This window comes from Sapajus apella, unplaced genomic scaffold (genome assembly GCF_009761245.1).
Source record: "Sapajus apella isolate SASKATOON/1434 unplaced genomic scaffold, GSC_monkey_1.0 scaffold25, whole genome shotgun sequence".
In the NCBI taxonomy this organism is placed as follows: domain Eukaryota; kingdom Metazoa; phylum Chordata; class Mammalia; order Primates; family Cebidae; genus Sapajus; species Sapajus apella.
In genome coordinates, this window is record NW_022436965.1 from 24,125,726 (window position 1) to 24,147,539 (window position 21,814).

General features: G+C 45.3%; 1 protein-coding gene across 3 annotated transcripts in view; it reads right to left on the minus strand.

The window, feature by feature from the left end:
• The window catches only part of PBX1 (PBX homeobox 1), a 295,691-nt gene that overhangs the window by 52,903 nt on the left and 220,974 nt on the right, over nucleotides 1-21,814 (minus strand). For all 3 annotated transcript variants that reach the window (XM_032291546.1, XM_032291545.1, XM_032291547.1), the window contains one exon: nucleotides 6,338-6,582. In XM_032291546.1, coding sequence (XP_032147437.1) covers nucleotides 6,338-6,582 — 245 coding nt within the window. The remainder of the gene's footprint in view (nucleotides 1-6,337; nucleotides 6,583-21,814) is intronic.

Here is a 21,814-nt window from a genome sequence, read left to right on the forward strand (position 1 = left end):
GTCAAATATATCATGTGCTTTCTGCCTTGCTCATTATTTCTGATATAGGAGTGCTTCCAAATACTCAATTTTAGAATGCATAAACAGCCAAAAGAGTTTAAATGGAATCATAGAATTAAAAGCTTTGATAAGTCTTCCGGGAGATTTCTCATCCATCTGTTTCTAGTTCAAGTTTTATTATAAGAACTTCCTCTCCTGTTCTGGCCTTCTGAAGATCCACTATGTCTATAACACAAAGGGAACCTGTCCCCGGGGTCTTAGAAAAACAGCATCAAAACATGATTGAGAGGATTCAGGAACTATCCCTGTAGAAATAAAACTCTCAGTTTATAAACGAGCATATCATCGGTTCTGGAAGTGGAGTTGGAAATCATATTTCCTCATCTCCTTATTTAACAGGTAAAAAAACCCTGTGGCCCGGAGAGCTAAAGAGACATTTCCATAGGCACACAGCAAACATGAAGAGGTGGAGGTAGGGCCTGAGCTCTTCCGATTTTAGGCCAGGGCCTCTATCCTTTCCTAGAGTCTGAGCTTGCTCCTCTGAGAACTCCTGCCCTCTCTTTAGTTACTACGACTTAGCATCTGTAATCTGGTTTCCTTAGCTGAGCATTCAGCGAAACATGTATTCACAGATTCATTCAAAGCAATACCGTAAAACTGTAATAGATTTGCAACAAAAAAGACAAGATGATGCTCTGAGAGTTAAAGAACTAAAAACTCAATTGCTCCAGCTTACTAACAGCAGAAACATGTCCATTATTGATAACATGGCACTGCCATTGTCATATGTGTCAATAATTTGGTAACTAACAATAGGACACATTTACTGATTATCTAAGAAATCCTTTGAGGTTGGTTGGCAAAAGGTAATAGGCAGGTGCATCCACTGGGCTGTGTCCACACTGGTGAATGGGGGCCTGGGTTTTTGACCCTGCCTCTGTGAATATTGAAGCACCTTTCACTACATAGTGCCTCATCTCATTCACCCAAAACTGGATTTAATCGTTCCCGACCCTTCAGCAAGGCTAACAGCACCTATGCTCTTGTGCTGTGACCTGCAGACTGAGCAAATCCCTCACATGAACACTGGAGAGGCTAAGTGACAGCACAGCCTGCCTGGGTCCAGCTCCTGCCTCTGGGACTCCCTCAGCTGTGGGTCTCCACAGTTACTTAACGTATCTGTGCCTTGTTCTTCTAATTTGTGAAACGGAGATGACAATACCCACCTCAAAGCGTAGTAAGGATTAAATGAGTTACTGTAAGCGTGCCTGGCCCTACAAATACATGTCATAATTGTCTCTTCAAAATATAGATAACGTAGAAATCCAACATATTTGTCTATATCGATAACTGGGTAAACTTCTCCAGTCTTCAATTTCCCTCTTGGTAAAAATAAAGTTGGTAATAAATCCCTCCTGTCCTCTCTGCAGGCCTATGCAGAAGATGAATCCATAGAAGTTCAGGTCCTTACGGCATGTTACTCTCCACTCTCCATGGAAAAGTCCTATATAAACATGAGATCTATACAGTAAGCTCATTCCCTAGCCAGCTCCGGCGCCCGGAACTAAACAACCAAGAGAAGGAATAAAACCTGGCAGCAAGTTGGCTGAAATTCGGAGGCCTCGGGATGGAGGGCTAGGCACACAGCAAGCATCCCAGCCGTCTTTCTAGGGAAACAACCTCCAGCCCGGATGCAGCCTCCCCACCTCGTCTGGGCTCCAAGAGAGGAGGGGCTGGATGTGAGGGAGCACTGTCAAGTGCACCAGCTCTCAGCTGGGAAGCCACAGTGCTCAGCTAATAATAATGTGCTTCATTATGGTGAATAAAAATATTCACAATATCTGGTGTTTATTCAGGGCATTTTATCCCAGGGCCCTTTCTGCTCTGCAATAAACAGACAGTGGAGTTGTTTCACCCACTGCTGAGGTGGATGGAGCAAGGCAGCTGCTGAACAGCTGCTGAGGAACATACAACAGAGGGCAGAGAAATGGTCCAAGTCCATTTCAGATGGACAGGGCATACTGATCCAGATTTTTCTAGTACCTGAGCTATCCACACCGCCTCTTCACTTCCCTCAAGTCTTGTACCTTCAGAAGCCGGGCTACTTCTGATAGGACAGGCACCCGCAATGTGACAGTAATGTGAGTATTTGGGGTTACAACTATTTAAACAAAACCCTCACATGCTGAAGGTTTCTGCAACAGAGGAGACTCTACTATAGGTTATTACATATAAAAAAAAGTTGGCCAGCTGCAGTGGCTCATACCTGTAATCCCAGCACTCTGGGAGGCTGAGGTGGGTGGATCACAAGGTCAGGAGTTCGAGACTAACCTGGCCAAGATGGTGAAACCCCGTCTCTACTAAAAATACAAAAATTAGCTGAGCATGGTGGCAGGCGCGTGTAATCTCAGCTACTCGGAAAGCTGAGGCAGAGAATTGCTTGAACCTGAGAGGTGGAGGTTGCAGTGAGCCCAGATCACACTACTGCACTCCGGTCTGGGTAACAGCGAGACTCCATCTCAAAAAAAAAAAAAAAAAAAAAAAAGTTACTTTCTGGGAGCTCAGGCTGCCTCCACAGGGCAGAGGGATTTCCAACAGGCCTCCCAGGTTTCAGGGCAAAGTTGTTTCTGGAAGCAGACAATGAAAGGGAAGCCTTTCAGAAGTCTTGTAAAACGTTTAAGTTTACATCCTGAACTATAGGACCTATCTTCTTCCTTGACTCCTTCAAAAAGGTGGATTGGATTGAGATCCAAGGATGAGATTGGATTTGGCTGCCAATCTCATCAACAAAAGCAAATGGGATCCTAGGGCTGTCTCAGCTGCGAACTGAATTCACCCAGAGCAGTTCAGCATTAGAGATTCAGTCCTGAAATTCCCCAACAGCATCATTTACAAAAGCTGAAGAACCCTACAAAACCGCAAGAGGATATTTTTTTAAAACAGAGCTTGGAATAAAATTCAGGTTTCTGACATCATGGTTTGATCTATTATAACATACCAGCTCTTAAACACCTCATAGGTACCACGATGATCTGCTGAAAAAGTGTTTTACCAATCCCATTTAATAAATAAAACAATTTTCTTCCTAAAGAAAGTCTCTAGAAACCTCCTTTATTTAATAACCTCAGGGTGAAACAATGACTGATTCAGGTAGTTTTTGTTTTGTTTTTGGAGGGACACGGGTGAGGGTGAGCTACGACAGTTAGTTATTATGTAGTTACCTGCCATCGCCATGCCAAAAATAAAACAACAGAATTAATTATTAAGTAATCAATTTGGTAATTTCAGGCAGGTACTGCTAAAATAGAGAGTGGCATTTTCACTTGACCATGGTTTTTTATTTTTTAAAAATCCCCATAAGGAACCATTACAGGAAAATGAAGACGATATTGTCTCTCAGACACACTAGCTAGAAGGTTAATAGTGTAATTTCCCTACAATCTGCTGTTTACTATAATTAACAACACAACTAATACTAATAAATTATTAAGCATCCAAAATGTATTAAGCAGTATTCACTTCTCAACTAGAAAATGCCCATACAAACAAATAGATGATATGTTAGTACTTTTAAAAGATGACTCCTACAACCTCTACCCTGAACATAATTTGCTTCTGCACTGATGGAGGTTTTAAGTTCCCAATTTCCAATATCTTTATTATTTAGAATAGGTAGGTACCCACAAGAAGTTTCTGAAGAAAATATTTTTATCACAACTCTCTCTTAGGTACCAGTAATCCAGTCCAGGGAAGTAACAGAGAGACTGGTTACCCCAGTGCCTAAAGACATCCACACTCTCTTCTTACAAAGTGGAGTCAGACATTGCTCCAATGAGAGCCCTTGGGCTAAGGGTCAAATCCAGGATTCTAGGGCAAATTCTCTCCCTCATTAAATGTGTGACCTCCGCCACATCTTAACCTCTTTGATCTCCATTTCCTCACCTGTGTCAAAATGGAGAGGATGACAGTACCTGTGCTGGGTACCCGATCTCTAAATTGCCTTGAGGAGCAAGTGCCATTATGTCAGCCGCAGTGTTTTGTAATTGGCGACATGCTATTGAAATGTGCTATGGCTGTCATAATTTTTACTCAATTTGGATGAGGATGGAAGAGTGACAAGAAGGTTCAAATCAAGAAAACAGTTCTATGTTGCTGGCAAACTGAGCTCCGACTAAAGACAGTTTCAACACCTTCCAACCTAACATCCATTGCAGTTATGGTTTAGTAAAGGAAGTCACACTCTGGGCTTGTCTTGTGTCCTGTTCTTTGGCATGAGTTAACCTGGAGGACAAATCGAGGACAGCTTGCTATGCCAGAGGACAGGCTTACTGGTGAAGATGAAGTAGGAAGAACATTGGGTCGTAGGAACCTAAGAGGTCAGTGAGAGGTCTGTCCCCATTTGCCTTCCAAAATTTAGGTTAGGGCAGACCGCAAATTCTAAATGATGGACAGGCTAGGGAAACTCATGGTTGAGCCAGCTCTCTGAGCTCAGCATTGCCTGGGATATGGGGAAATCTCTATATGAGCCAACACTGTGGTGAGAACATTTGTTCCTTCTCAAGAAGGCAAAGGAGGATGACTCACAGGTTCTTATCACAGCTTGCTTTTATTTCCCTTCCCTGCACCCTCCCTACACCTTGTCTGAGGGTCAAATTTCACTATTCTTGGCTTTAAGCTTCATAGCAATTTTTTCCCCTCATAAAAGAGAGGATTTTGTAGAAATCCATTCCAAAGGTAGATAGGAGAGCAGTAATGAAACTTGATTCACTTTAAATTTTAAAATGCCTATTTCTATTTTAAAATTTAAATTTTCTATTAAGTTTGCATTTGCCCTCTACCTAGTTATGAGTGGACAGCACAGGCTCTTCTCTCTTCCACCTTTTCTCTCTCTTCTTTTTAGGCTTTTAAAAAGAAAGGGGCCAGGTGCGGTGACTCATGCCTGTAATCCCAACATTTTGGGAGGCTGAGGCAGGCGGATCACCTGAGGTCAGGAGTTTGAGATTAGCTGGCCAACATGGTGGAACCCTGTCTCTACCAAAAATACAAACATTAGCCAGGCGTGGTAGCATGCGCTTGTAATCCCAGCTACTTGGGAGGCTGAGGCAGGAGAATCTCTTGAACCAGGAAGACAGAGGTTGCAGTGAGCTGAGACCATGCCACTGCATTCCAGCCTGGGCGACAGAGTAAGACCCCGTCTCAAAAAGAACAAAAACAAAAACGAACAAAAACAAAAACAAAACAAACAAAAACAAACAAACAAAAAAAAAAAGGAAAGAAAACCTAATGACGCAATGAGAGTAAGTTAATGGAGAACTTCAGTACAACGTTGCATCCCAAGAGGTGATAACAAACTTACTTGTTATCTAAATGAAAGGCTGCTGTTAAAGGACTCCTGATAAAGTAGCATGCTTACAGTAACCAGAGGAACTAGTATTGGTATATAAACATGTGTATGTGTTTGTCGGAGGGATAGGATGGGCAATCTCTGTTAGAGAGGAGCTCCGTTATAATCAGGATACCTTACTGATATATACTGCTTTGTTAGTTAACAACCTTTTTTATCCTTTCCTTTAGATGAGTTTTATGGTTCTTCTCATCCGTGACTCCAAATCCACAGCTCTGTGCATACACCAGCTTTCAGAATTGAGTGTGCAGAACACAGAGTCCCACAGACCATCCATGGAGTGCTCGGATTAGAATCCAAGTCTGTGTAGCTCCAGGGGTCTCCAGAGCCCTCCACCCTTTATACAGAGGATGATTTGTGTCATATTCCATGCCATATGTTATATAAAAAGGGGAATATGTTTGACTCTCCATTGAACCGAGTCTGGGTAAAGTGAGAGACTCTAAGGCCAACTTTTAAATCCTTTCCCATAGGATTCTATGAGCATCCAGAAAAAGCATCATCCTCCTACATAAGGATTGAACAAAGGCCAGAGAAAACCTCCCACCTTCCTGCAGGTGAGCTGGTGACTCTGCTGAGCACCTGCCGTGCCCCGATGAGAGCCAGGACTGCATATCACAGGCACCCGTTCTGGAGTCCAGGTATGGGGCGTTCCTTCTGTAGACGATGCACGTTTCCTTGAAATCATCATTCACAGCGTCACGCCTTTTTAATGCTTTTACCTCCACTGAACGCCTAGGTTTTTAACAGCTGAGGCCAGGGCTTGGCAGCCTCGAGTTCGGCCAGGGCCCTGAGGTTGGGCAGGGGAGCCGGGCATGAGAACGCCAGCACCTGGGAAAGGGCAGCCGCTCGGCCTCTGCACGCCCCGGGGTTGGGCGTCCTCCGCCCTTTCCTAAAGGGCCTGGGTGCCGGGCCCCCGGTGGTTCTGGTTACCTGCTCGTATTTCTCCAGCTCCGTATGGTAGATTTGTCTGATCTGTGAGAGTTTGGCTCTGTAATCTGAGTGCTCCACTGAGTTGTCGGAACCGGCCCCTCCGGAGGCCGCCGCCGCCGCCGCCGCCGCCGCGGACCCTCCGCCCTTCTCAGGCCCCGCCACGCCTTCCGCGAGCAGCATGTTGTCCAGCCGCATCAGCTGGGGGTCCGTGGGCTCCTCCTCCTGGGCTCCTCGGATACTCAAAACTACAGGAAAACACAAAGCGAAGGGGGCGTTGGTAGGGACCCGAGGAAGGAAATTAAACAACAAAACACCGTTGTGTTATTTGGCTAAATGACCCTCCAAGTTACTGGCAAGATGGCATCTGAGGAATAAAAGAAAGGCTAGAAACAGAGAGAAACGGGGAAAGGACTTGCTTTGTTCCGACATTACACTCCACTTGTATGTGGGACCCAGAAAAATCAAATTTACAAGAGGCAGGAAGTAGAATAATGGGTACCATGAGCTGCGGGGAGTGGGGAGCTATTGTTTCATGAGCGCAGAATTTCACCTCGGGAAGTTGAAAGTTTTTGAGATGGCTGCAAAATTATACGAATGTACTTAATGCCATTGAACTGTACATTTAAAAAAACCGGGAAATTATATCTTACATATTTTTTTTATCACAATAAAAATTTTCAACTAGAAAACTTTATCACAAAACACATTTTTTACTTTTATCCCCAAACTGTCTAATTTCAATTTAAGGAAAAGCATTTCCCACTTTTTTTCTCATTTTAAATTTCTGTAGGTTTGTGGCTTTGCACTCATTGCCTTTCTTTGTAATGCTGGATCGGTCTAAATTTTTTATTTCCAAAATAACCTGAGGTACATGAATCCAGTACATTTGGAATGAAATCTTAAGCCCTTTCCTGTGGACTAACAGAGAGTGAGGTCTAACAGAGCAAGAAGACAAACTGGCTCTTGAGAAGGGTGGCTTAGCTCCAAAACCTGCGATCTATCTGTTTTGAGTGATAAGGACCCTGTCCTGTTGGAAACAAGGGTGAGGTCCTTTTAACAAGCTGTCTCCAGGGGTTCCGGGAAGCCGGTGCTCTGGTAGGACGGCGCCTCAGATCAATGAGATGGCTGCTTTTTATTAAAACACCAGGACCTTTGGTGGTGATTTGGACTGAAGGAGATCCAGTGATTCAGTAAATCAGCAGAAGAGCGAGACGGTCTTTTTTTTACTACCCCTTCAGACAACCTGCCATAAAATAAATCACTCATCTAAATCCAGTTCAGTTGTCAGCAGCCAAGTCTTTGTTAAGAGGGAACATAAAAAGTGTTTTCAATTTTTAAGAAATTGAGAAGAATGTGTGGGTAGGGTAGGAAAGAAGGGAAGTGATTAAAGGCAGAGGAGAGGGGTCCAGTGTAGGTTCACACGTTGGGGACGGAGATGGCAGGGTCTAAGTCCCTGATGGACATCTGCACAGCAGAGCAGAGTCAAGAGCTGTTTCATGGCAGGGTGCATCTGGTGAGCCCCAAGGGGATGGTGCCAGTTCCAGGCGTCCCCCCAGCCCTGGCAAAGGAGGGCTGCGTGTTGTGACAGGGAAGGTGAAGAAGAGCTCGATATGAGGGTATGTCTAGGTGTTTGAGCATTCCATCACGTATAATACCAGCATAACTGCTGGCTGTCCCTACGCGCTCCTGGCTGCCAACAGGCAGCACAAGAACCAACCCTGAACTTTGTTCAGAAGGAAATCCCAATTTCTAGGCCAAAAGGGAAACTACAGCATGACTTTCACAAAACACGAGACTGTCAATGGAATGGCGAGCCATGGGGACCAGTGGTGGCCGTAAGGAGCACAGAGGTCAACAGGTGCAGGGCAGAACCTTGGGCTCCTTGAGGAAGTGAAAAAGGATGAGAGGAAGGGAAGCAGAGGGCGGGAGGAGGGACAGCAGGGAAAAGAAGGAAGCCGGCACCTAGATGCAAACCACACTACTAGGTCATGAGCTTCTCTCTTCAAACCTGCATGTGTAATATTCTGCCACACAGAAACAAAATTGCTATAGTAATGACGGCAAAAGGTTAGATCACTGAGGATTATTTTGTAAACTTTTTTTTCCAATAAAATCCTTCTATTGTAGGCTCAGGAGACTGAATGGAAAACCGCTTCTTCAGCTGATCTCTGAATAATAAGGATTTAGTCACGTTACTGTTTCTCAAATTTATTTACTCAAATCTCGGAAGCACTCTGAAGAACGAATTTCACTAACAAAGGTTTCCTTAAGAAAGCAGATGCCTGCTGTAACCATTCCCTGAATGGTTATAGGCCCTAAAGGCACCAAAAAGAACCGGTGCATCCCAGCATCTGGTAGCAGCGCCCAGCAGCCCCTCCTTCCTCACCTCTACATGGGTTTGTGGGTGTTTCTCTTCTCACGATACATTTTAATTGTCTTATCAACAAAGATATTTATGGACCATTTACAAATTAGAAAAAAAAAAGAATCACCTCTGAGACATTAATAAATATGGCTGTTTCACTTTAGCTCGATTATTCAAAACATGGAATATTGCTGGGGCAACATTCTACTCTCCCATTCGCTCTGCTGAATCTCATGTCCAATATACTTCCTTCAGAAGGGGCCGCAAGCCTCCTTGGCTGGCAGGGACATTCCCTGCGATGCTGAGGCTGGTAACCCTTTGGCCGGGTGTCAATGCCTTCAAGTGGATCTACCTGGCTATTCCATAGCCAACTGGTCCTGCGTGCAGCCCAACACTGAGAGATCTTAGGACAACAGCAGCAAAGCAAAAAAGAACGATTTCCTATTAACGGTCAGGACTTCCTTGCCAGGGCTGGCGTAAGCACTGCCTACCTAAGGTGACATCCAGTATCTCACCTCCTCCAATCCCACAGGTGCCCCAGGGGGCCTCATTCATCCCATCAGCTTATTCCTCTAACAAAACTCGGTGAGAAATGAAAGAAGCGGGAGGCAGAGAAACAGTTCTGGTCCTCGATCCTCCAGGAGCTATGCAGGTGATCACGGGCACGTCACTGTTTCCTGTATACCTAATATTTACCTCTGAGAATATTTCCTCTTTCTAGCCCCTCACAGTTTCACGCCTATGCTCCATCTTTTTTAAACAGTCAGTGGGAAGCACAGACAATGCCACACAAACTCTACATACCTCCTCATTAATATTTTGCTTGGCCTTCAAATCTAACTGGCTTTAAACAAAATAAGAGAGGAAACTGCTAAGGCTGACAAAGAACATTGAAAGGATACACTGCAAACTCCTACCCACCATGGAAGTTTCAGGAAGGTGGAAGAGCTTAGAGCAGAAAGCATACTGACTCTTTTCTTTCAGGTCTGAAAGATACATTTAATTGGGCGCAGCGGCGGCGTGTTGGTGCGGGGGGAAGAAAGTGTTAGCATTTCACTTAGCTTTTAAGTCATTTTATAAATCCTGCAAACACATACTCCTGAAAAAGAAATTTGAATTCACTACAATTTAATAGAATTAGTTTCTAAATGTGGCCAATTAGAAATTGATATGATAGATACAGTGCACCACAGCATAAATGTTGCTTGCATTTACACTCAGAGTTCAGGACACATAAATACGTCCCAAATCGGAGATCTGAAGAAAATAAAAGAATGAAAAGACAAGGGGGAAAAAAGCCAGCAACAGTCATTTCCAAATTACACCCTTTAAATTATACTCAAATTACGAAAATCGATAATGATTGTGCAAGAACCAAAAAAAATTTTTTAAAGGAACAATATCAACAAGGAAAACCTTAAAAGAAAACCTTTATCTTGCACTATTTGGCAAAGAAGATTCGGTTCTGGAGGACTTGGGATGTGTCTGTAACACTTGGAGGGGGCAAGGATGGACCAATAAACAACCTTGCACGCTCATATTTGCAGCCAGAACAAGGAGAATCAGAATGGGTGTTGGGATGCACTGATACAGAAACTGTTCAGCTCGGCAGTTTAAAAAATCCCACCAACATTAAATAAATAAATGAAAAGGGTGATATGTCTAAGCAGAACTGATACTACCTATTTATTGCTTGAAGCCAGTACTCTGGTGAGTAGGAGACAAAATGATTATTTAAAAGCTCCTTTTTATCTCTGCAGCACCATGCAAGACTCAAATGAACCTTTCGCTGGGACACCAGAGATGTTAACACTCATCCTCCAAGATCCAATTTCAACCAGCGGAGCTGTTACCTAATCCAGCAACCATCACATATGATCAGGTTCCTGCTTCCCTGATGGGTGCCCTGCGCTCTCTCCCTCCCCCTCACCTCTTTCCTCCCCACCCCAGCAGCTTTTTCTGAAATAGGTTTTAAAGGGCCAAATCCTCTGTTTCTCCCCATGCATATAGGGTTTTAATGGCCAGGCAGGCCCTGACACCTCCACTACCCAAAAAAATTGTCATCAATTGCAGTGGATATGCAATCCACAGAGGGCTTGCCCATGAAGATATTTAACCCATTTGGTAGTAATTCTTATAGAAGGAGTTTCCTTCTCACAAATCCACCCAATTATGGAAGAGACCAGTTGAGACAGGTAGGTGATTTACACAGGAATTGTCACAAGCCCTTAGAAAAGCTTCTGATGTCACACGTGCTTTGCTGCTATTGCTTGCCCTGGGGTTAATTCTTTGGTAAAACTCCTGAGATAAGGGGACTGTCACAGCATTGTCGGAGCTGCTCTCACCACTGGTCTCCTGCTGTTCTTTCTTCCTTTCTTTTTCTTTACATAAGGAGAAAAACAAACCAAACCCAAAGGCATAGTCAAGATCATCCTTGGCGGGAGGGCTGCATGCGAGTTGTTTTGTCCTTGGCTGAGCGACGGGGGTCCGGAGCAGCCCCAGCCAATGCCCACTAGAGGGCACTCTTTCTTCACCAAGGACTGGTTCTCCAGGCGGGTGAACAGTCTGGTCTCCAGGTTAGTGCTGGGGGAATGCCTCTGCTCACATTCAAACTTCCACAGGTGGGGGCAGGTGGGGAGGGGAGGAGAGCAGATCTACAGAGAGGGTAGTCTTCAGATTTGGACAACAGTCCAGGGGCCCAAAGCTGAGCTGGGAGAGAGAAACAGAGATAAAGAACAAGACAGACAGCAGAGAGGCAGGTGGTTTCAGGAAGGGCACAGGTAGCCTCCCGAAGGTGTGTGCAGAAGGCAGGCTCTCTCTGGCTGACCTCTTTGTTTGATACCTAGGCACAACCCTCTACACAGAGTGTCTTATTGCCCAGGAGTTAAGTCTTTACCACATCCTACCAGAAGAGTTAAAAAAGAGAGACCAGCTCTCCCCACCTCATTCCCAAGTCAGCTATGCAGTTTAGAAAAACAGTTACACCTTCTATTTGTTCATAAAGTACTTGCACACACTGAATTACATCACCCTATAAAACATGAAGTAATGTTCCAAACTTACATAGCAGGTAATTGAAGATTATAAAGTCAAAGCACATTTCCCCAAAATCAAAGCAAATGAGACACAGACAGCCGAGACTGAACTCTAGCTCTTTAACTCTCAGACACTTTAGTCCTCTGCAATATTGGAGTTCTGAATCTTTTTCGCAACAGGCAGCTACATGGATGTGATATCTATTCTTTGTGTACGTGGGCACACGCGCGCACACACACACACACACACACACACACACACAGTCTCTTCTGATGCCCAAGTCACATCAATACTTTGGACAAGAAGAAAACAATCAGATATGAGTAATAGAAGGAAGCTCTTTCTATTGATTTCCTAATTTCTTTTAATTTCTCTAAATCTAATCCCTTCCCGTTACCTCTTTCCCCCATCACGGTTAGAGCCACTGTGTGGGTGATAGAATGCCCTCTTCTTTCTCAGCCATAAAAATCCACTCACCACAGTCCTATCTTATTTTAAATCTCAGCTCAAAATCCTTCTTCATGAAATCTGCCCTGATGAGAACAGCCAAAAATGATCTCTAAGCCTGAGTCACCAGGTCACGTACTGCGGACACCACCGCCATGGGGCATCTCAGGACACGCCAGGGCACACCTACCATCTTGCCAGCAAGACTGTGAACTCCTGAAAGGTGGTTCCCCACACAGCCTCACGGGGCTCTGACACTTAAGTGTCTGTTCCAGTATTTCTTAGGAGCAATATAATAAAGAATCAAGGAGGAAAGGAGGATGCAGGCTGGGGAGCTCCAAGACCTTTGCCTCAGCTTCCTGTTCTCAGCCAGGCATGTGTATGTGCGTGCTCTCTTTTGCCCTGCATTCCAGTTACAAGTTGTACCAGAGCCAGCGTGCTGTTGGGTAGAAGGCTGTTCTCTCTGCCACCTCTTCCATATCCACTTCAAAAAACTGTCAAATCTGCCTTTTCAAATCTGACAATTCTAAACAAGCAAAACTACACTGGCATTAGGCCAGAGCTTCCTGGACCCAGCCTGGTATGTCCCCAGTAAGCCAACAGTACCCGTGACAAAGGCGCTGGGTGCTGGGAGAAGCCTGGCTCATGACTGTTACCTGGGGAAGAAGCCCCCTGTGAGGGCTGACGGGTCCTGGCAGCCAAGGGGCCACATAGAGGTCATCTTCACAAATGGGCCCTCTGAGGAATGCTCAGTGCAGTCAAACAAATTACTGCTCGAGTACCTCCAAGGTGACAGTGACGAGCTAGATCCTGGGACCTCAGATGAACCAGACATGGGCTACGACTTCAAGAAGCCTGTGGTTTATGCTCCTCCAGCCCCTCGGACACAGGCCACCAACTGCTTTAAGGCTTGTGGACACATGAGATTGCCAGGGTCGGCGGATGACAACCGAAAATCTCCAACTGACGCACACATACTTCGTCCTCTGATTTTGTTTACTTCTTGTAAGCACAATATAGCCACAGCCTGGAACCGCCTCAAGTTGAGAAATAACTACGCCATCATTTGATTCTTCTCAACCAAAGGTGGGACCCAAATCTTCTGTTAGTGTTTTGAAGCTCAGGGCAGCAGATCCTGATGTTTTTCACTCCTAATTCGCAATCTCTCTGTCTGATGTGAAATATCTTTCTTTTATGGTGATTTTTCAAGTTATTCATCAAACAAATAGGAATGACTGATGATTCTATTTTCTAAATTTTACAAGTCAGCATTACTGATAGCTGTCAGTCAGCGTTTCTGAATAGCACAGGGAAAGCAGTTACCACCTCAGTTGACACCTTCCAGCCCCATGTGGAGACCCTGGATGCTGTAGTGGGCCTGGAGCAGCCTTTTCCAATGAGAAGTTCTAGTTTAAGAAGTCTCCAAATGGCCGGGCGCGGTGGCTCACACCTGTAATCCCAACACTTTGGGAGGCCGAGGCAGGCAGATCATGAGGTCAAGAGATCAAGACCATCCTGGCCAACATGGTGAAACCCTGTCTCTACTAAAAATAAAAAAATTAGCTGGGCGTGGTGGCGTGCGCCTGTCGTCCCAGCTACTCGGGAGGCTGAGGCAGGAGAATTGCTTGAACCCAGGAGGCAGAGATTGCGGTGAGCCGAGATCACGCCATTGCACTCCAGCCTGGCACCTGGAGACAGAGCAAGACTCTGTCTCAAACAACAACAACAAGAAGAAATGTCCAAATGTTGAAATCCACCCTGGTTCACCCAAGGCTGTCTCTCAGCCCCCTAGAATCTCAAAGACACCGAGTTGGGACTTAATCTAGGTCCAGGGTTTCTTAAAGTAGGGGATTTGATCTGATAAGATTATTTTTAAAGCTGTTTTTCTTAGTCTGCTAAGCAGGTAGACCAAAATATAACCAACTTTAGGGATTTGAAGGCTTTAGTCAAACAAAGGCAAGAATTTGAGGTCAAGTGTTTCATCCCAGGAGTATTTATTGAGCATTTACTACAGTGCCAGGCACTGTGCTGACTTTCCATATAAACGTGGTCCTGTGAGGAGCTGAGATTCACTCAGGTTTCACATTTAGCCAACAGCCACTATGTGTAAAACTTTACATGAGGTTTTAGGGCAAGAGGTGAAAACAAAACTATGTGACACTCTTGAGACAGTTTTAGGTTTTTGTTTGTTTATGTTTTGAGGCTGCCTTTAGAGAAACACACCAAGTTTTTCTTGTGATCTTTTTTCCTGGGCTAGGTTTTGGCGGTTCTGGTCACGAGTATTTTCTACTTCTCAGGGGATGCATGGGCATGGATCCCATTCACATGTTCCCCACTTGGCACACGGCGCCTCCCTGGTCCAGCTGGCAGGGAGAAAGCTAATGTGCTGGGCGATAGGCCCCTGCCTTTCTGGATGGGTGCCGGCTGCCTGGGCGAGGGGCTTTGGTCCTTAATAGCTCAAGTCTGGACTGCTGCTCGGGAAACCCCTTTGCCCAAACAGGAGCTACAGAAGTTGGTAGGAGGGCATGGCTTACACCAGCTTTGGCGTCATGCTGACATACACAGAGGTACGAGGGAGGGAGGAAAGCCATCGGAAAGAAAGAAGGCCAGGACCAGGGCCAGGGCCAGGGGAGGGTGTGTGAGACTGGTAACCCATGATACAAGGAACAGTTTCCTTCTTAGTTACACATAAAAAGCATGAAAAATATGGAGCCAGTGGTTGGCAGCTTGCTGTGCATTCCGTGGCGATGAAAGTTTCTCTCTACAATGGTATTTCCTCAAGGAAGCAACCACAGAGAAAACAGAAGAAATTTCTCAATACTCTTTAGCCTTAAGGTGAAAATGTTCTGCAGCTCCGAGTCTCAATGAGGCACCTCGCACATTGCCTGCTTTCTGGCAAGAGCTAACACATGATAGAGTTCCTTCTCCTCCCATACTTTAATACCCAGAGAAGTGTAAGTATGGGCATGGGCTTTCTTCTATTAGCGCCATAGCATGGCACAAAAAAAAATGTCTAAACAGGCCTTGGGTGTCTAGGTTCAAAGCCAGGCTCAAGGCTCCTACTAAGTGACTCCACCTATGCCAGAATTCTTACTAAGGATTAAGTAAGGTTATTTTTATAAAAGCACATGGCAGTACTTGGTGACTGATAGATTTTAGATTTTTGGTTAAATCTGAATCACTCATTGATAAAGATCCCTTTGGGAAGGATTAAAAAGCAGGATGGACTTAGAGTTAAGAGTTTGGTTTTTCTGCATGTTAGGAATCAATGACACAGAAGAAACCAGGAAAAGCCATGAATATACTTACACACAAACATGCACGCACATGCACGCAGACACAAGGACACACACACACCCCTAACTCACCGTCCTATGCATCCAGGCAAGCTCACACCCATACCATCACAGGCTAAGAAATCCATAGATCCTCAGCCAATAGAATAAAGTTCAGAATGTCTTCTTTCTCTCTTCTCCCTTCTACGGTCCTTTCTTGCTATTCGCCCACATATATTAAGGATCCTGCAGCTTCTGAAGCCTTCATTCAGAGGAGATGCCACAGTCTTCAACCCTAGTGTCCCTCAGCCAGAGGTGACACCATCTTCCTGGCCTGGCGGAGCTCACAATGGAAGCCTCCGTCTTTCTGAGGCTGGAAGACCTTTCTGGGAACCACTTAGCTCTGAAGTAATCTCGCCTTGTGTCAGATAACCTGGCCTGGAAGTCATCTTTAATGGCTGCTTTCAAATTTCCATTAAAAAATAAATAAATTATAACCAGAAGAGGGTAAAGATGCTATTTGCACTCAGAGGTTTGAGGGAGCATGTTTAAGTTTTGACTCTGGGTGGGGTCTGGGACTCACAATCATGCTTCTCCACCTAGATGTAGAGAAACCCCGTACAGGAAATATTACAATGACTTGCGCGGGCTGTGCATGCTTCTGTGTTGTCTTACCCCGCTGCCATTGTCACTAGTGTTTTAGGGCTACAAATGGGCTTCCAGCTCCTAGTGACAAGGGGCATTTTCCTGGCCATATTTACAGACTGAATAGGAACAGAACTAGTTTTTCTCTAACTTTCCCAACAATGTCATCAGAACTAAGTTTGAAATAAAGAATATTTTGCTCCCACAGGAATATTTCCCAGGTTTTGAAAACTGCTGAATAATTCAAAGGCAGGGTTCCTAATACAATGAGTTACTGACCTTGAGCAGTCCTTACAGAATTCATCGATAATTGAGTCTTAACTTGATCCGTGATTACCTCCAATTCCATAGATCCCAGAAGACGAGAGCTACCCCTGATGATATGGTACACCTTCACCCTGCTAGAGCAGGCTTCTCCCCAGTGAGACTGAAATGCAAACCTCTGCCAGGTGACAGCCACAGACAGAGGTGTGCAGAGCAAGGACGGACAAAGGAGTGATGTCACTGATGTCAAAGAGGAAATTCCGGCCAGGGTTACCGAAGGCCTGGAGAAGGGCAACAAGGTGCAGTACTGTAAATGACTCCATCCTTCTGCAGCCACCCTGGACCCTGAGCTGGGCTGGGTTCTGGAAGCCACCCCAGAGCGCGAGGCCAGATGGGAGCTCTCACACCCTGGAGACCGGCCTACCAGTCATCTTTGGGCTTTAAGAAAGGGAGAGAAAAAATAAACTTGTATTTTGTTTTAAGCCATGTTATTTTGGGGTTTTTCAGAGGGTTTTGTTTTCTTTGCTTTAGACAGCTTAACTGATCTAAGCTAATACAAACTGTTTCTAAAAATAAGATAAAAATCTAGAAGGCAGAGGGATTTCATCTTAGAGTATTACAGAGAAAATTAGAAAGAGGCAGATTTAATAACCAGAAGCAAGTCACAGAAAAACCCGAGTCGTCACTGTGGGGAACTCCAGGCAACAAAAGGTTTTAGAGCAGATCAAAGAGATCTTGGTCATTAGCGGGTTCTCTCCCGGGTACTACCAGGGCTATCGGCAGAGGCAAAAGAAGAACCAGGAAGTCTGGGATGAGGGAACAGAGAAAGGCATCACTTAGTGAGGGCATCGGGTGGCCCTGAAGAGCTTAGCCTAAACTGAGAACACAGCAGTAGGTGGTGAGGGGTGGCTGTCTGTGGAAAGCAGCCAAGAGCCTCTGTGATGAGGGGCAGAAGAGAAGAGTCTCTCTTGACCAAGGGAAATCTAAGGGAGGCTAAACTGTAAACCTGTAAGACCAAGTTCTAACAAATTACTTTGGGCTGAGTACCTGTAATTTGCCTTCCTGCATATATCTATATGTATCTTGTAGTGGGATCTTTCCTTACACTATACTAATAAAATCAGGTTTATACTCTAACCAGCCTACTCCATGTGTCAGATACAGAGGATTGGGAGAGAGATCCCAACATACCCTACTTAGAGGAGAAATCACCTCTGTTCACTTTGGTGAAAGCAGAATTTTCCAGCTGAAGGACACTGGTTCTATTTATGGGCGCCCCAGGTCCATTTCAAAACACACGCCAATTAGCTTTTCTTTCTCCATGACACAAACAACACCTGTGACCCCAGTCATCTCACGAATGCATACGAGGTCAGTCGGGGTCCTTCAGGGAGAGCATGTGGATGATCCATCACCACTCATTACAAAAACCACCCCAAGCACATGCCGTGCTGCTAATGAGTCACTCGGGCTGTCCTTAGACACGGGAGCCACGAACACACAGGCAAACAGGCTGCATGAAAAGGAGCCACTGGCTGCTTCTAGAACTTTCCAAGTAGCCCCTGAATGCACTAAGCCTTTAACTGACAGGGAAGAGCGGATGGCAGGACAGGATCCTAACTGTGTCTAGATTCCTGTCCTGGACAAGAGGCACTACATAAGAAATCCTGGTTGTGACAGTGGAATGGGGGAAAGACGACTGAGATTATGAGCTCCGGATTGCAAATCATGCCTTTAATCTTCCCTAGACCAGTCTCTGGATAAAAGAGATAACATCTCATGGGGACCAAGAAAGCTATTGACTTAATGTCTTCAGGGATGTGTGACATTTCTGCTTTGGGGACGACTGCATGGAGCCATCATTTCCTGTCTCTCTCATCTCAGCACTGTGCCTTCCCCTGGGGACATGAGGCCTAAGGAGTGGCTCTGTTCCCCCTACAGTTTTCCCTGGTGCCTCTTCCTTTCTTCCCTACAGAGTCTAAGTGGCTGAAATCTACAATTCATCAACACCTGGAGGTCAAATGGGTTTAACTTTTCTTGAACTTAAGTGTAAGCATTCAAATTCCATCTTGAGCAAGGCTTCTCGGCTGCCGAGTCAAGTTTCCAGGGGGACATTTTAAAGGAGAAGTAGATTTCAAGTAAATGATTGCAACTTATCGAAAATAATGTGCTACTTAGCATCTGCGGCAAACATCCTGGCAGGCAGCGAGAGGAAGCAGTACTGGAGCAGATGGGAGCGATTAGGCTCTGATTTTCAGACGGGCATTTTTGTGGTGGTTGTTGCCTCTACTTGCTTTTACATGCTGGTAAAATTGGGAACTCGGGGAAAGTAGGGGGGGTCTCTGGACCATTCCTTCTTTCTGTGCACTGGAGATGGGGCCCCCCACTAAGAACTCTCACATCGGAGGCGCCCACTCCTGTGGGGAGGTACAGTGGTCATCATGAACCATCATCATCAAAAAGCATTTAGCGCCACAAGACGCTGGCTAAATGCATCAACAGGTGACAGAGAGATAGATGAGGAGCCGTCTTAATTTTCCTTTAAATATCTGCCTCCCTGAGGCTGGGTCTTATTTACTATGGTTCTTACTGTATTTTTCTGAAGAGGTGTCTGGCTTTCCTACTCACTGAATTAAGCAACATCCCTCCAACCCATGTAATATCTGCTCTGGACGTTCCTCTGTTTCACCGGCCGGACATTAGCACTGCCCTTTGTAGCACCTTGTTGATGGCACTTCATTGAGCCCCACTCTGGTTGTATGGGACAGCCCCTAGCAAGCCATCCCTATTTCCATGAAGACACTGGGGCTGGCATGCTAAGCACCCTACAGTCCTTTGCAGAACAGAGAGGAAGCTCCAACTGTCCCCACTTCAGCAAAGGCCATTGCAGGGGCTCATGCTTTCTGGGGTAACAGACATATGGTCATCCTAGAAGCCAAATTTGCTTTTCTCTTTCGGTGCCGCCTGCTTTCCAGCAGCACTCTGTTTGACTCTGCCAGACTGGTCATGTCCACTTATGTTCAGTGACAGCCTTACAGCTCAGTTAAAATAAAAATCTCTCAACCCGCACAAAGTGTGACTGGGCTGCACGATTTTGCCAACATTGCTACTCCTACAAGGACCCCAGTTGGTCTCTCAGTCAATTGTTCATTCAACATAATATACTGACGATCTACTCTTTGACAGGACCTATATTTCAGTTGGGGAAACTTGACCACAAATAAGACAAGTGTGCAGAATCATGGGGGAAAGAGCTAATATACAAAGTGAAATTGCTAGAACAGCTATGGGGACAGCGTGGTAGAGAAGAACTAAATACTTCACTATATTTTCTGTCATGGAAATTAAACCTCACAAATCAATGGTCAGAAATTACCTCCTTTGCTTTTACTCTCACAAGAACGTTATGGAGTATTATTAGCGCTTTTTTAATCAGATGAGGAAACTGAGGTATTGGGAGTCAAAGTGGCCCAAGGGCACACACCTAGTTTGCAGTTGACTTCGCTCAAGGTGTTATCCCTACCTCACAGCTGTCTCCAATTGCAGCAAGGCTGGTAGCAAGCAAAGGCAATGCCCTGAAGAAAGAATAGGGTTGAACCTCAAGTAGCAGCTAGCAGCGTTTCACAGGATGAAGGCCAGTGTGGACTTTCATGCTGCCTTTTGCAGAATTTCATTTCTGTTTTCCTGAACTAGTCTAAACCAAGGAAAATTACTAATAATAAATAGGTAGTTTTCTCAGCTTCAACTCTAACCTATTCTTTTTTTTTTTTCCTGACACAGGGTCTCACTCTGTTGTCCAGGCTGGAGTGCAGTGATGCAGTCATGGCTCATTGCAGCCTCGACCTCCCACGTCCCAGCAATCCTCCCACCTTAGCCTCCCAAGTAGCTGGGACCACAGGCACATACTACCACGCCCGGCTAATAAATTTTTTGTAGAGATAGGGTCTCCCTATTTTGCTGAGGCTGGTCTCAACTGATCCTTCTGCCTTGGCTTCCCAAAGTGCTGAGATTATAGGCATGAGCCACCGCACCTCACCATATTGTTTCTATACCACACCATCAAAAATTACGGTTGTGCAAACACTTTTTTAAATGCTGAATTTGACTTCGCTTTTTGGGACAGGAGACACAGATGTGGAACAGAAGTGACCCCGTTTTTGCTGTGTTTGGCCATGAATTGCACTGGCTTGCTGGTGTAAGACCTTGGTCTTATCCAGTATCATCCAGCAGAGATATCCTCCAGTTCCAGGCTCTGTTCCCAATCTGCAAACCAGAATCATGGGGCCACCTCTCTGCCTTCATACGTTACCAAAATAACAAGCGGGCTCAGAAACACTAAGAGAAAAGGCATTTTGAAGGCTTCCAGTGAGACAAGCATCTAGCACTTTTATCGAGATTGTTGAATGTACATATAATATGTACTCCTTTTTCCCACAAAATACAAAAAGGTTATAGAATCATCTCAGCCTAAAGTAAACTAGCTAATTTTAAGATTCTGCAAACCAATGTGAATTATGTTCATGTAGTTCTCTTTCCTCTTCCAGAGCGAATCCCATGGAACTGACGCTGGTATAGACCAAGAGATTTCTGCTTTAGGGAAACATTCAAACAATGCTGCTGATTGTAAAACCGAGCATGGCAACAGCAGGTTGGGGATCAGACAGTTAGTTATCCAGCCTTTAAGTGACAGGGATGTAAATAATTATGGACAGAATAAAAAGCAGAGATTTTCTTAATTCCTCCCTCCTTTGTTCGCTACTACTGTAGTCCTGTGGGAGTGGCAGGACCCTAGACTTTTGAAATACCACAGTCAGTGATGATGTCTGTGAGAAAATGCTCAGTTCAGCTTCATGGTCAGAGTCTCTGGAATGCAGCCTGCGTACAGTCTCTCAACCCTTAAAACCTGAGATTTTGATGTCGTTGTTGTTTTGAGGCGGGGTCTTCCTCTGCAGCCCAGGCTGGAGTGCAGTGGCCTGATCTTGGCTCACCGCAGCCTCCGCCTCCCAGGTTCAAGCGATTCTCCCACCTCGGCCTCCTGAGTGGCTGTGACTATCGGCACGTGCCACCATGCCTGGCTAGTTTCTGTATTTTTAGTAGCCACAGAGTTTTACCATATTGGCCAGGCTGGTCTTGAACTCCTGACCTCAAGTGATTTTCCCGTGTCGGCCTCCCAGAGTGCTGGGATTACAAGCATAAACCACCATGCCCAGCCCCTCTTGAGATTATTTCAAAGATGCTAAAGTGAATTACAAGGTGGAGTTTTCTGAAACTATGATTCTTTTTATGGCCAGGCATTTATTCATTTCATAAGTAGGGGGGAACAAAAAGCCTTCATTACTTGTACCTCCATCTTCTGAATGGCAGCCCCCCCCGCCTCCCATCTCTCTCTCTCCCCCATCACACACACACACACACACACACACACACACACACACACACACACAC